General features: G+C 40.5%; 1 protein-coding gene and 2 long non-coding RNA genes across 3 annotated transcripts in view; all 3 read left to right on the top strand.

Moving 5' to 3' along the window:
* Nucleotides 1-584, top strand: part of LOC147336592 (protein NLRC3-like) — a 28,179-nt gene extending 27,595 nt beyond the window's left edge. The window contains exon 9 of the mRNA XM_086285494.1: nt 522-584. Coding sequence (XP_086141620.1) covers nt 522-534 — 13 coding nt within the window. The 3' untranslated portion in view covers nt 535-584. The remainder of the gene's footprint in view (nt 1-521) is intronic.
* The window catches only part of LOC147336591 (uncharacterized), a 46,518-nt gene extending 43,888 nt beyond the window's left edge, over nt 1-2,630 (top strand). The window contains exon 4 of the long non-coding RNA XR_015128297.1: nt 654-2,630. This is a non-coding gene — a long non-coding RNA (uncharacterized LOC147336591). The remainder of the gene's footprint in view (nt 1-653) is intronic.
* Nucleotides 2,631-11,918: 9,288 nt separating this feature from the next.
* LOC147336590 (uncharacterized) lies at nt 11,919-13,703 on the top strand. Its single transcript, XR_015128646.1, has 3 exons — nt 11,919-12,375; nt 13,101-13,258; nt 13,685-13,703. It is a non-coding gene; the product is annotated as an uncharacterized LOC147336590 (long non-coding RNA).

The raw sequence follows: 13,703 nt of genomic DNA, 5'->3' as shown, positions 1-13,703 counted from the left end.
CAGCTGCATTTGAATAAAGCACCAAATCCATACTTTTAAGCTTAAATTTCAAAACTTACATTAACTGATTTTATCTGTTTTGATTTTATATACTGTTTTGTTTGTTTGTTTGTTTGTTTGTTAAGTGGGTTTAGAGCTCTGGGTAGCTCCCCAGCTGGGTCTAGAGAGTATTTTAAATTCAGGCAATTTAAAATAGAAAGTAACTCGTCCACAGAAGGACTGGTAGCTCCCCTTACGATAAGGGTTCAGATCGCGCGAACAGGTGTGAATGTGAATGTGTGTGTTTAGTTAGTTTGTTTGTTTGCTTGTTTTAATCAATTTTAAATCATGCTTTTTATTTGTTTTTGTTTCTAATGTCTCTGTAAAGCACTTTGAATCACCTTGTTGTTGAATTCTGCTATACAAAAAAATTTGCCTTGCCTTGCCTTGCCTTGGATGTGCTGCATCACTAACTGACAGCTGATGAAGAGTCTCTGGAAACACTCGTTTATCTCCTCTGCTCTTCCCTCTTCTCTCTGCAGGTGTTGGCGATGATGGTAAACAGGACAGTGTGTGTGCTGAGAGAGGAGGAGCTGTGTCGTGATGATCCAGAGAGGTTGAAGCAGCAGCAGCTTGTGTGTAGAGACGCTCTGACTGGGCCATGTTACTGGGAGGTGGAGAGGAGAGCTTCATCCAGCAGTGACTGACAGAGGAATGAGAAGAAGTGCAGATGACTGTCAGTGCTGCAGAGTGAACTGCTCTGAGAACAGCTCCACTGTCAGACACAATGTAGAGTCCAGCATCATCCCTGTGTGTCCCTCTGGATCTGACAGAGGATCATCAGTGTATCTGGACTGCTCTGCTGCTGCTCTGTCCTTCTACAGTCTCTGCACAGTCTCTGTCTGACTCTGGCTTCAGACCCTCCTGGATCAAACTCACCTGGAAAGACTTTCAAACATCACTCAATAGATTTGAATACAGAATATATTTGATATATACTGTAGATGTACTGTAGAGTTGCAGTTTGTCACTTGTAAATACAGTCTGTGAGCAGCTGTGAGCTGAAAGATCTTTCTAGAAACACGAAATGTTTTCACTCTTCTGTTGCTTTTTCATATATTTCCACAACATTAATATTGATCCCACCTGTCTCACCTGTTTCATGCTTTTATACATAATAACAGGACACGTGTGATCTGAGCGCTGCTGTGGTTGCTGTGCTGCACGTCTTCATTTAGATAACAGAGACATCTAGTGGTTCAGAGGGAGAACTGCAGGAGGTGGAGCTGTGTTTTAGCATGGAAAACTTTTTATCTTTTAGGCGCAGATACAAATATGACAAGTATCAGTGTAAGATACAAAAGGTCACATCAGTCAGCAGAGGGAACAGTGATCACACAGCAATGTACGAATAGAAACATAACAGTGAATCTGGACATGTATACAGATGGAAGCAAACAAACAGGATGTAACACTACATTAAAGCCACAAATGGGAAGAAAACAAAGCCAAAGGAAAATATATTTGATCTCAGGAATCCAAATCAGATGCTTTAGAGCATGGGTCGGCAACCCTGGGCACGCGTGTCACAGTTGCCACGTGAAGGGTTAACTGATGGCACGACCATAGCTGGACTGGCCATCGGGCATACCGATGGTGATTTTTCATTTTTATGAGCCGATGAGGTTTTTTTACTTTTGTTTTGGTATAAACAATGAAAGGTGGTGGATTGGCCGGATGCTGGTCGATGTGTAAAAATAAGTCAGTTGTTTGGTGGTGGCTATGGCGGAGCTTCCACAGAGGCAACAGGTGAGGCAGGAGGAGCAGAGACCTGAGGTGAACTTAACTTCAGGTAAGTTATGACCTGCAGTCTATCTGGGTCAGATAAACCAAGTTTAGGTGGAGTAATAGTACATTTTTTCCAAATATACTTCAAGGAAAATTTGTCTCCTGAATTTTTTAAATTAGACTTTGAGAAGGGTCTTATCTGAAAGTGTTTGAAGAGCACTATTTGCACTGTGCTGTTTGAAAAGCACTATTTAACATGGAAGTACACACTCTAACGTGATAAGGACTTTACTGGACTTACCTCGATTTTCAAGTAGTGTGCAAGCTATCTGCATTCGCTCCAGCACAACTGCCTCTGTAGTGGTTGACACCTCACCGACCTCTCCAAAATCAAGGTAGTGTTCTGCAAACTGTGAGATTGATCATAATTAGAATGTAAAGTCTTAATTAGGTAAAGGATAGGATAATTATAATCCACAAAGCTTCAGCCTATTCCGTTTTCAGTTACTGTTACTGTACTTCTATGTAAAATGATAACTTGTGTTGTTGTTGTTGACCGAAATAAATTTCACTTCACTTAAATTCACTTAAAGTCTTAATTATAGCTAACAAGAAATGGAATCATTTGAATAAGGGTTACCTTTAACATTAAAACTCCACAACTGCTGGAATCCTGTTGCTTGTTGTGTTGCATAGTCTGTAACTGCCACTCCATGGTGTCTTCATGCCCTCTCATCCTCAGAAAATTCCTAGTTGAACAAAAATGTTTGTAATGAAACAAGAAATGTTTTATCTAAGAATAATACCTCAGTAATAATGCATACCTCCAGTTGCGCAGAATTTTCCTGTCATAAACACCTTCATTCCCCATGGGGTCTATGAGCAGTATTTTCTGTGCAGAAATGTTGACAATCTGAAGAAAAAGTTAATAAATTAAAAAATTACAATAGTTTGTGCCACTGAAAACGTATTTAAAAAAAAAACACTTTGTGCAAGAAACTGCTTCACAACAAATTACGCAAATTAATAACTATATGAACACATACCACAAGAATCCAGTGCGTACCAAAGTTCACAGGGCACAGCCACATGTCTTCAACTGGGAACTTCATCTGTGGGATTGGAAGTGCAGAGTAATTTGGATTTACTTAGGTACCATGCGTCTCAGGGTGTTTTCAAATATAGTCTTCTTTAAAGGAACCGAACTCTTTCCTCAGCAACAGAAAGGAGTCAACTGTTTGGACCACTTTTGAACTTTCAACATACCTTGTTGAGGCATCTGAACTGCCCAGAAAACAACGAGCTTGCAACTACTGAACAGAGCAGGTGTGCAGCATTCTGCACAAGTATACAAAAATGTTAGAGAACAGTAAATAAGTTTTTTTATATATCAAAATTAGTAGGCAAAGGACATTTCTTACTTTCCTTTCGTCTCTCAATGACAAGGTGCAGGTATGCATCAATGACCTGTTTTGAATAATCAGAGTTTATACAACAACAGCAACAATCTTTGAAGTAACTGCTTGAGTGCTGTACACAAAAACATCTAAAGGAATAGAATTGCTGATAAAGGTTCTTTCTGCATATACTGAAACTGGATATTATGATGTCACAGATGTCACAACATCTGTGTTGTGGTTGATAACATTTTTTCCTGTTGAAGTGAATGGGTGAAACCTTAGAGTTTTGCAATATAAACCCCCCGACCTACCCGCACATTTTAAACTATTAATGGTCTCTGCACTGCAAATGCTTCAGAAGGAGCAGAACCTCGAAATCAGAATCAATAATGATAAGTTCTCTTACCTCATCAGAAACCACCGTGACCCCTGCAGTGTTCGAAAAGAGGAATCAAATAACTTTTATCTTCCAACAACTGACTCCAGGCGCCCAGTATCCTTTGCACGCCATAGCCTCTTTACTAAAAGAAAAATATGATAAGTTAGCTCAGGCATGCATGAGATTTTTAGTGGATAAGCTGGGTAAAGGCCGACGGGCCACAACAGGAAAAAAGTCAATACAATAGGCATGCATTTACACGCAGAGAAATAGGAAAGGTACAGCGGGTGGGCAAAATAGAAAATTACTGACAGGCAGATCCATTTCTAGACTTCTACAAGCTCAGTGCACGTTGCATGTTTCTTTATATCCAATATGAGTTGAAGACTGCAAAATGCAAACAAAGTCATGCAACAGTCAATCAAGTTGCAACGTCAAACTGGCAGCAAATGACCAATGGGTCAAAAAGAGTTGTTCACTATGCCACCTTCATTTTCTAAGCTTTATTTCCGGGAGGGAAGTTCTTGTTCATGTGTTTCTGGTCCTGGAACACAATTAAACTCCTTGTGGGAGCAACAACTGTTGTCAGCCGTTTTGGGTGCATAATGAATAACAGAGGGTCTGGTATCCTCTGGACTTTGCTGGCACTGAGGGTTAGCAGTAGGATGGCAGGGGGGCATCTTCAGGTCTGTGCTGCTGTTCACTGTCTGACTGTGAGTTGGGTATTTTTCATTGTCACTGATATTTACATGGTAGCTTCTTCTGTACAGCTTGATATGGTCAATGCTTTAGTGATTTCTTAAAGTTGCTCCTTCCGTGTTTTTTTTTTTAATCTCACACATTTGCCAGCGATGTCTTGAATGGTGTAGGGTCCTGTAAAAATCTGGATCAAGTCTTCCTCCCTTCCTTCCACGTTTCCTCATGTTCAAAAGAAGAACTTCATCTCCAACGCTGTACACAAAGTTTCTGTACTTCTGGACTTGTCTAGCATAGGCTTCCTTTTGTAAGTCTTGGGACTTTGCCATCTTTTCCTCTACAGTTTTTTTTTAACTTCTTGTAGAAGATACAAAGTCACCGTAACTCGACTCCTCAGGGAGAATGATGGAGGACAGCTAAAATTTTCACATTTTAAATCACAATTAAAATCATAATGGCAAATAATGCATTTGAAACATGAACTGAAAATCCGAACTATAATAACTCATGTTTAAAAGTAAATATACTATTATAAAGCTTTGATCACAGAAAGCCACAAAGATAGACTCCTATCATTTTGTGTATAGTCACTTTTTACTCTTGATACACTTCCATAGGTGAACACATACTGAAAGGTCTCCTCAACATTTATTACTTTACATAAAGATACAAACATAAAGTAGTAACTAGTCACTTACTTTATCTTTAAAATGTGTCTTGCATATAGAAGTTAAGCAGAGAAGATTAAAGCTGCAGCTAATATCAGTATGCACACTTTCCAATTAAGATTACATTTAATTCATGCATTATCACATGCATGGTGGTGGTCAGAGGGCCCGGTGGCGCCAGTGTCCGGCAGCCTCGCCTCTGTCAGTGTGCCCCAGGGTGGCTGTGGCTACAATGTAGCTGCCATCACCAGTGTGTGAATGGGTGGATGACTGGATATGTAAAGCTCTTTGGGGTCCTTGGGGACTGAGTATACATTAAACGCTGGAGAGATTATATCTCTCGGCTGGCCTGGGAACGCCTTGGTGTTCCCCCGGATAAGCTGGAGGAGGTGGCTGGGGAGAGGGAGGTCTGGGCCTCTTTGCTTAGGCTGCTGCCCCCGCGACCCGGCCTCGGATAAAGCGGATGAAGATGGATGGATGGACTTTAATTATTAAACATTCGCACATAAATAAGTGACGTCATATTCAGTACTTTTGACAGTTCACTCTTCGGCTGCTCCATCTTACTAGGGAAATTCCATATACATAATTGTAATTTCAAAACTCAACCCCATCATTTAATTTGTTTTTGATTGAAATTGAATATTACTTAAACTCTCTTAAATTAACTTCCAATAAAAAAAGGTTTATCATTGATTGAAATTCATTCAGAAATGTTTAACGAATGAGCTGTCACAACTTTCAAGTACAAAGTTGTTATGAAGTCTGTCACATTCCCCCCCTTTTTCTTTCTTTTTTCTTTTTTATCCTTTATTTATTTATCCTTCTTATTTCACTGCACTGTATATTGTTACTCTTATTTACCTTGTACAAACTGAACTGGAATGACTGACTGTTCGCTTTATAATTTCAATAAAGTTTGGGAAGAAAAAACAAACCTCTTCGGCCGCTCCCTTCTCATCATGTTTCTAGGATGGAGCCGTTTGGAATAATGCTGCCCTCTGCTGGACAGATATCGTGTTGTCCCTGAGTCCTTCTGATCCTCAGCACTTTCTATCAGGAGACAACGCACCCAGGTCCCATTTGATGTTGTTCACTTGATGTTCTGAAGCCCAGTACGGACCTTAACATGGGCTCCATGTGGACATATTAGATTAACTGTTTTTAAGACCAGTTTCTTGAATTACATGACGGTGTGATTTTTATTTTGTGCTTTTAGTGCAGAGAGAGTCTCTGTGGAGGTTGGATGTTCTCCCCGTGTTTGTGTGGGTCCTCTCAGGGGACTCTGGCTTCCTCCCACAGTTCACACACATTCAGGTAGTGGGGTTAGGTTAACTGGTCAATAAGTGTGAGCGTGAACGGTCGTCTGTCTCCTCACCCTGTGTTAGCTGGGATCCACTCCAGCTCGTACATGCCCGTCAGGCACCATCCTCATACCTGTTCTGGTAAATCCAGTCCTGGAGGACACAGCTCACCTGGAATCTGTGTTCATGTTATAAAATGTTACATTTCATTAGAAGTTGGTTGTATTCCAGTTTTATGTTGCAGTTTTCACTTTTGAAAGGGAAGGTTAGTCCAGCTCAGTCAGATGCTGAATGCTCTCTTTCAGTACGTTGTTGTATTAAACGATGACTCAGCAGATGACACATTGTAGCCATGTTAAAAATCATGCAACAGACCCTTGGTCACGATGTCATTGTGGGGATGTCTAAAGGCTGGGTTCCTTCTAATAACCGTAACAAGTGTTTATGGCGCTCCTTGTGATGCTGGGTCAAAGTTCAGCCTCTGAAGACCTCGACGTGTTTGAAGTTATCCACAGGGTGCGAGGTCCACTTCAAAGGTGTTCTATGTTAGATGTTGGTCAGGTTAATCAAAATGGAAACTGTTGAGTTTACACATTAACCAACATGGTCCAGCACTAAACATCGTAAAGCCTTTAGTTTATGGAGAGAGGATGCTGCCATCAAATTCAAAATGGGCTAATATTTTTCTTTAAATGTTTCATTTTCTCACTTTGTTTAAAATACTGGTTTATAGGATTTGCAAATGATTGCATTCTGTTCTTAATCATATTTAACACAGCGGATCAAATGTGGGGAAGTGGGTGTTATATTCAGATTGTGGGATACATTTAGGAAATGTAAAACTTTTGATGTTAATGTTGTTTATTTGCAGGGTTTAAAAATAAATGTGTTTACTGTTTGAAACTCATACTTGGCCTTCTACTCTTCATGGCTACTTAACCAAGCTAACAGGGTGGACAGTCCTTAGAGGGGGGGTACTGTCACGGTTCTGGGTCCGCCGGACCCAGTAGTTTGAGTTTTATTATGTTTTGGTTTTAGTTTGCATCAGGGATTGTTTTCTTGTTCTCTTGTAGTGTTGATTATGATGATGTTTATTATTTGAGTTTCATGTTTCTGTGGTGTTTAGGATTTTTTCTTCAGTTGTGTCTGCTTAGTATTTGTCTAGCTCCATGTGCCATTTTCTGTCTGTCTCTCTATGTCGAGTTTGTGTCTTAGTGTGATGGTTGCTTGTTCCTGTTTTATTGTGATGGTCTGCGTCTCATGTGAGTGTGTTCAGTTTTACCTTTGTCTCGTCTTGTTGATTATTCCCAGCTGTGTCCACCACCTGTGTGTAATTCCCCTGTGATTCTCTGTGTATTTAAGTCATGTCTGCCGTCATTGTAGTTGCTGGTCCGTCTGTGTTTCCACCCTGCTTCATCTGTGTGTTTCCCTGCAGTCTACCATCATCTGTTTCCGTCCGCTCTCATTCATGTCCAGGTTCGTGTTCTATAGTTAGTTTGTTCCCAGTTTAGTTTAGTCATTGCTCCGTTCGCCGTTTGTCCATTTTCTTTTTGTGTTTAATAAACCACCCTCACACCCATACAAGTGCCTGCGTTTGGATCCTCCTTTATTTTCCACACGGCTCATCTCACTCGCCGTGACAGTGGAGCTGGGAAAGAAAAGCGTCTGAACTGCTTTAAGTGTCTTGAAGATGTTTTATTCAAGAAGTTTCTTCAGTTTTTGTTTTTTAATAAACACCATATACACATTTAAGTTCAGGTTTTAGCAGATATAACACGTTACAGTTAGCACGTAAGAGATTTGGGAGAAAATTCTTTACAAAAACATAATTCACAAGACACTTATTTGTGACATACGTATCTATTGACATATAAAAGACAATTGAACAAAGGCTAACTAACATCTGGGCAATAAAACAGAATGAATAGAGAATATTAGTATTTATACATATATAAAACTCTCTGTGACGACCTTTACAATGTTTTTGCAGGTGGAATGAGAGACATGAATAAAGTGCAATATGCAGTAAATGGAACAATGTGCATTGATGTTACAGATCGTGAAAAGTAGTGAAGTGGATTTGTTCATAACAAGCAAAAATCAAATATGTTTGAAACTGACCACTAAATGCTAACCAGAGGTGTCAAAAGTGCACATTCTTACTAAAGTTTAGATACCTCGGGGGTCTGACCGTTGTTGTAGCACTAATAAAGTGCCAACGTAATCAGTGTAAGCAAACTAGATGATTCCTACAATTATATAATTATTAACAGCAAATTTAGACATGGAGGTCATGTGTTTCCGGTTACTGTGGAGCTCCCCGGTGGCTGCAGCCAGACCCTTCTAGGTTAGTGTGGAGGTCGCAATATTAGAACCATTAGCAGGGCACTGTGTGTTGCAAATGTTGGTAAATCAGTTTGTGCACATAACTGAAATGTTCCCCTGTCAATGTTTAGAACTTTGACAAAGGAGCAAAGAGAAATTCCCACGTCTTCCACACAGTTTTCTCTGTGTGAACACAGACAGTGGTTCTTGTACCCAGTTTGTAGGAGCTGGGATTGGACTCCACCACAGCAGCCTCTGTGTGGGATAGATGCAGTGCTCTGTAGTATAAAGCACTCTGTCAGTGAGCTGGACTCTCCAAACCAGCAGTCATCGTCTAACATCTGCCTTCTTCAGCTGTAACCGTGTGTTTCTCTTGTAAACTTGGCTCTGATCATATGTGCTGTAATATTCCAGCTTTGCTTCCCGATCGTGCTGCACAGTCTGCACATGCTGGCCGGCTCCCCCAAGCTGAGAGCAGTGGGACTGCGCCTCATGACCGCTCTGTGGAAAAAACAGGTTTGCAATAATAACGCATTACTATAAATTCAAATTCAAATTCAAATTCAAATTTTATTTGTCACATACACAGTCATACACAGTACGATATGTAGTGAAATGCTTGGACAACTGCTCGTGACCTAAAGAAAACAAAAAAGGAAAAGGCTATGAATAAGATAGGAAATAAATATGAAAAATTAAAAAGGGTAAATTTAACTAGGAAGGAATAAAATATAAATTAAGGTTAAAAATGAAATAACTGTACAACACACTGGGAAAGAATAAGATAAAATATATAAATTAAATTGAAAATAAAATAACTGTACAACAAAATACACAATACACAATATCGAACTATATAAGAATGTATGAACAAAATACACAAGAAGTATAAATAAATATATACACAATAACAGCAGCAGTGATTTAAGTGATGAAGTGAAAACAAAGTCCAGAATGTCCAGTGTGTGTGTAAGAACTATATGTGTGGGTCAGTATTGTGTGGTGGTATGATTGTGATTGAGAGACCGTATCGCCTGCGGGAAGAAGCTCCTCCTCAGTCTCTCTGTGTTGGTCTTCAGGGAGCGGAATCGCTTTCCTGACCTCAACAGAGAGAACAGTCTGTTGTTGGGATGGCTGAGGTCCTTCACGATCTTCCTGGCCTTGGTCCAGCACTGCCTGCTTAGATTGAGTGCAGGTCAGGGAGCTCGGAGCGGATGGTGCGCTCAGCTGATCGCACAACCCTCTGTAGAGCTCGTCTGTCCTGCATGGTGCTGTTCCCGAACCAGGTTAAGATGTTTCCCTTCAGGATGCTCTCTATGGTGCACGAGTAAAAGTTCCTGAGCACCTTGGAGGGCAGTTGGAAGTCTCTCAAGCATCTGAGGTGGTAGAGACGCTGATGGGCCTTTTTCACCACGGTGTTGATGTGACAGGACCATGACAGGTCCTGCGTGATGTGAACTCCGAGGTATTTGAAGCTGTCCACTCTCTCCACTGGGCACTCGTTGATGACAGGGGTCTGGTAGTTCCTCTCCTGCTTAGTGCTGAAGTCCACTATCAGCTCCTTTGTCTTACTGACGTTTAGAAGGAGGTTGTTCCTCTGGCACCAGTTCTCCAGATTCCTAATCTCCTTCAGGTAGGCCGTCTCGTTGTTATCCAACACGTTCTCACTCCCAACTCGTCAAACGTGTGACGCATGGTCAGGCTCCCTCTGCTGCACTTATGGACGCGCAGGGTACCCCCCTCGAGTCGGGAATTGACGTGAAGGGTCCTCCGATTGAAGAGATTGCCGCGGAAGAGCCTGTTGTCCATATATTTATATATTTCCGAAATCACATTGTAGTGACGTATACTGAACACAATAAATTATATACTGTAAACAACTACCTGAGAAACAGGTAGAACGATACTTTTGTATGGTTTATTGCATTTATGGAGGGAGTGGTGTATGCCGGGTAATGGCACAGCTAGCGACTGGGTGACTTTATTCACCCGCTTCGGCTGTTATCAGTCCATACTCTGGCTGGAATCCGGTGGATATGCAGTGTGTACAGGTAAGACCGTTTAAACGGACAGCATTTATAGAATGACTATTAAAAGTCAGCGAGTGTCAGTAATGTTAATGTGGTTATGTTAGTAATACACCGAGTGCTAATATAACAGCTTTAAGATGCATTTGTAGATATTATTACGTGTTTTACGTCTTTATGGTGCTAGCTTAAAGTTACGGTGTAAACGTTAGCTTATATTGGAGTAAAGCTGTTACTGTTTAAACGATGTTAGCAGAAATATTAGCTTCTGTCATGACTGATGAAGTTACTAGTTAATAAAGTTTCCAGTAAAGTGTTTAATCGCAGCCACAGATTGACAGCAAATATCTCGATTAGCTTCAGTGCATCTGTAATAAATATGTGCAAGTTTCAGTGCTTCGTTTAAACTGTATGATACTTATACTGACCCAGGGTCAGTGTAAAATACAATCCTAGCTGTGTGAACAAAGCCTGGCTCCTTTAATCCTGCATGACAAACCTCAGGATGCAGGTGTTATGGCCCTGTCCATAATCTGTTTTGGTGGCTGTTGTTGTCTGTGCCTTTAAGTCTTTGCAGGTCCCGGAGTGGATGAGCTGACGGCTGCTGATTGGTCCCCTGGCCATGTGATCTTCTTCAAATCCCTCACCAGCAGTTGTCCCGGGGCAGCCACTGACAGCAGCAGCAGACCTGACCCTGGCCTCCAAAACCTGAGACTTTTGTGCCTGTGACTTTGTGCGACTTTTTGGAGTTTTGTATATAGTGTGTACATTAGTTTTCATTGTAAATAGCCTTGTAAATAGCACTGCAACAGAAGGGGTGAGCTGCCTTATTGTTTTTCCTTGCACTGTTTTCTCCTGTTTATTTCAGGTAGGGAGTTAGGTGTAGCGCTTGTCTTTTGTTTGATATTTGATTTCACATAGGGTTTTAGATAACACCTCCTCCTGTCTTAGCTTGTTTTGTTTGTTATTTTGGCCTTTGTTCACCCCGGAGCTTCATTTTTGCAGTGCAGAAAAGTAAATCACGATTCACTAAGAAATTGGTTTCCCTTTGTGTATGGTTTTGGGGACCAGGGCGGGGCAATTCTTTCAAACTTGTGTTGCGTTCCTGTACCCCTAGACTGGGGCGTAACACAGGTTATTATTACTCTTTCCTGCAGGCACACCTGTCACACCTGAGAGTCAGCTAGAAACTTACAGTGACGTGGACATCATGCAAAGACTGCCAGACTCTATAATACTGCAAATGATCAGTGACTCAGGTTAACACTAAACTTTAAACAGCACCTCTGTGTCTCTGTGTGCTGAACATCTAGGATTGAGTCAGGCTGCATTGACTGTGGGACTTTAATGTGTTAAAAGCAGGTTGAAGACGGCTCAGAAACATTTGAAGATTAAAATTTAGCATTATGGCTGCTGGTGGTTTGTAAAGCCTCTACTCAGCTGTATTTTTGTTACTAATTTATGTTTGTTGTTGTTTAACACAGATTTCAGAAGAGCAAATATGCTTAATAGTTTAACTAGATTTCATTTGTCAGTGTGGGACTGCTGAGTCACCTGAAGAACTCATTTCATTCATTCTCCACATGATGTTCATTTACAGAAATGTTTCACAGGAACTGATTCCTCCCAAAGGGTGAACTAGTGTGTTTCCATAGATTACCTCTGTATGAATGTACTTCTTAAATGAAGGCAAGTGTTTGTCCTTTTTTGTTCCTCAGGTACAGTACGTGATATCAAGGGCAGGCGGTCAACACTGGGGAAGACAAGAAGCAGACGTACTTCCAAGAGGGAGCTGCAGTGAGGTCAGAGGTCAGAATCTGAAACAGCTCAGGTTTATATTTTAGAGGTTCTAAAAAATCAAAATGTATTTATAAAGAAACCTTTAAATAATAGTCATAATTATGATTATTATAAGAAATATCAAACATTTAAGTGGATTTTCTGTTACACATATCGTGTTAGCCCTGCGATAAACTGGCAGCCTGTCTTTGTCCTGTATCAGCTGGGATAGGCTTCATCCTCCCGCAACCCTGAATTGGATACATTGTATTCCAATTATGTAATCTGATCATTTACAAACTCAAGGTATCTAATCAAAATGTAAGTAATAATTATAAAATGGGAAAGCAGAAATAAGTGTGACATAAATGTCAATGTGTGAGCTGACATAGAGGACAGCTACATGCAGTCTGAAAAACCTTTGTTGTCAAGTTTGCAGGTCTATCAGCACGAGACATTCTTACATAGAAGAGAATGTTAAAGTCTCTAACTCAGTGAAGCATTATTGGTCCCGTCTGTTTGGATAAATATAGTAAGTTGATGTATGTCCATTTATTGACACATTTTCTTAAGTGCTTATCCAGTTCAGGATCACAGTGGAGCTGCAGCTGGATATGTTCACTAAATAAACCTTACAAAGTTAACAATAAACCTGCATCCATGTACGTTGTTGTCCACAGGATGAGAAAATCAAGCTGGAAGACTGTGGAACATGTTAATAAATGTTTGTGTGTTTATGCCTGTGTCTTTCACAGGAGGCGCTGGAAGGTTTCCCTAATAGTTCCTGGTGAATCAAAGCAGAACCATAAAGGTTGCTGGACTGCATGATGGCCTTACCCCTGAGCAGTCATCCTGTTAAAGGAGGAACCAGTTAGAAGCTGTTTTCAAAGTAGCTGAGCAGATTTCATCTCAAGTAAGCAATTAACTGTTTGTTCGTTTGTTCTGCCACTTAAAGAGCATTTAAGGACGTCTTTTGAGTGTCCAGTTGAATTAATTCTACTGGCTCTCATGGTCATTTGTTATTATAGACATATTTTTCATGTTCATCCAGCTATTTAGTAAATTCTATCTATTTAGTAATATCTGTCAGCTATAAAATGTAATATAAATATAAAAATATCTAAATATCTCCTGTCCTTTATGTTTTAATGATGTAAGTCTGTTATCGTGTTACATTAGCATTCCTCACATATCAATGAGATGCTGTACAGTACAATCCTACTGACACAGCAGAGGGATAACGACGGCTATTCAACATCGTTACACGACACATTCGAGCTGCATGACGCAGACAAAGTGACTAAATCATCTTTTTTGTGGTTTATTGTCTTCAAACCAGCAGACAAAGCTGATGGCAG

The sequence above is a fragment of the Aulonocara sp. 'chitande type north' Nkhata Bay genome, linkage group LG3 (genome assembly GCF_057382095.1).
Source record: "Aulonocara sp. 'chitande type north' Nkhata Bay isolate Kocher_YH1m ecotype deep benthic linkage group LG3, A_spYH_male_GT1.1, whole genome shotgun sequence".
Classification (NCBI taxonomy): domain Eukaryota; kingdom Metazoa; phylum Chordata; class Actinopteri; order Cichliformes; family Cichlidae; genus Aulonocara; species Aulonocara sp. 'chitande type north' Nkhata Bay.
The sequence above is the reverse complement of the archived record's forward strand: the minus strand, read 5'-3'. Positions and strand labels throughout refer to the sequence as shown.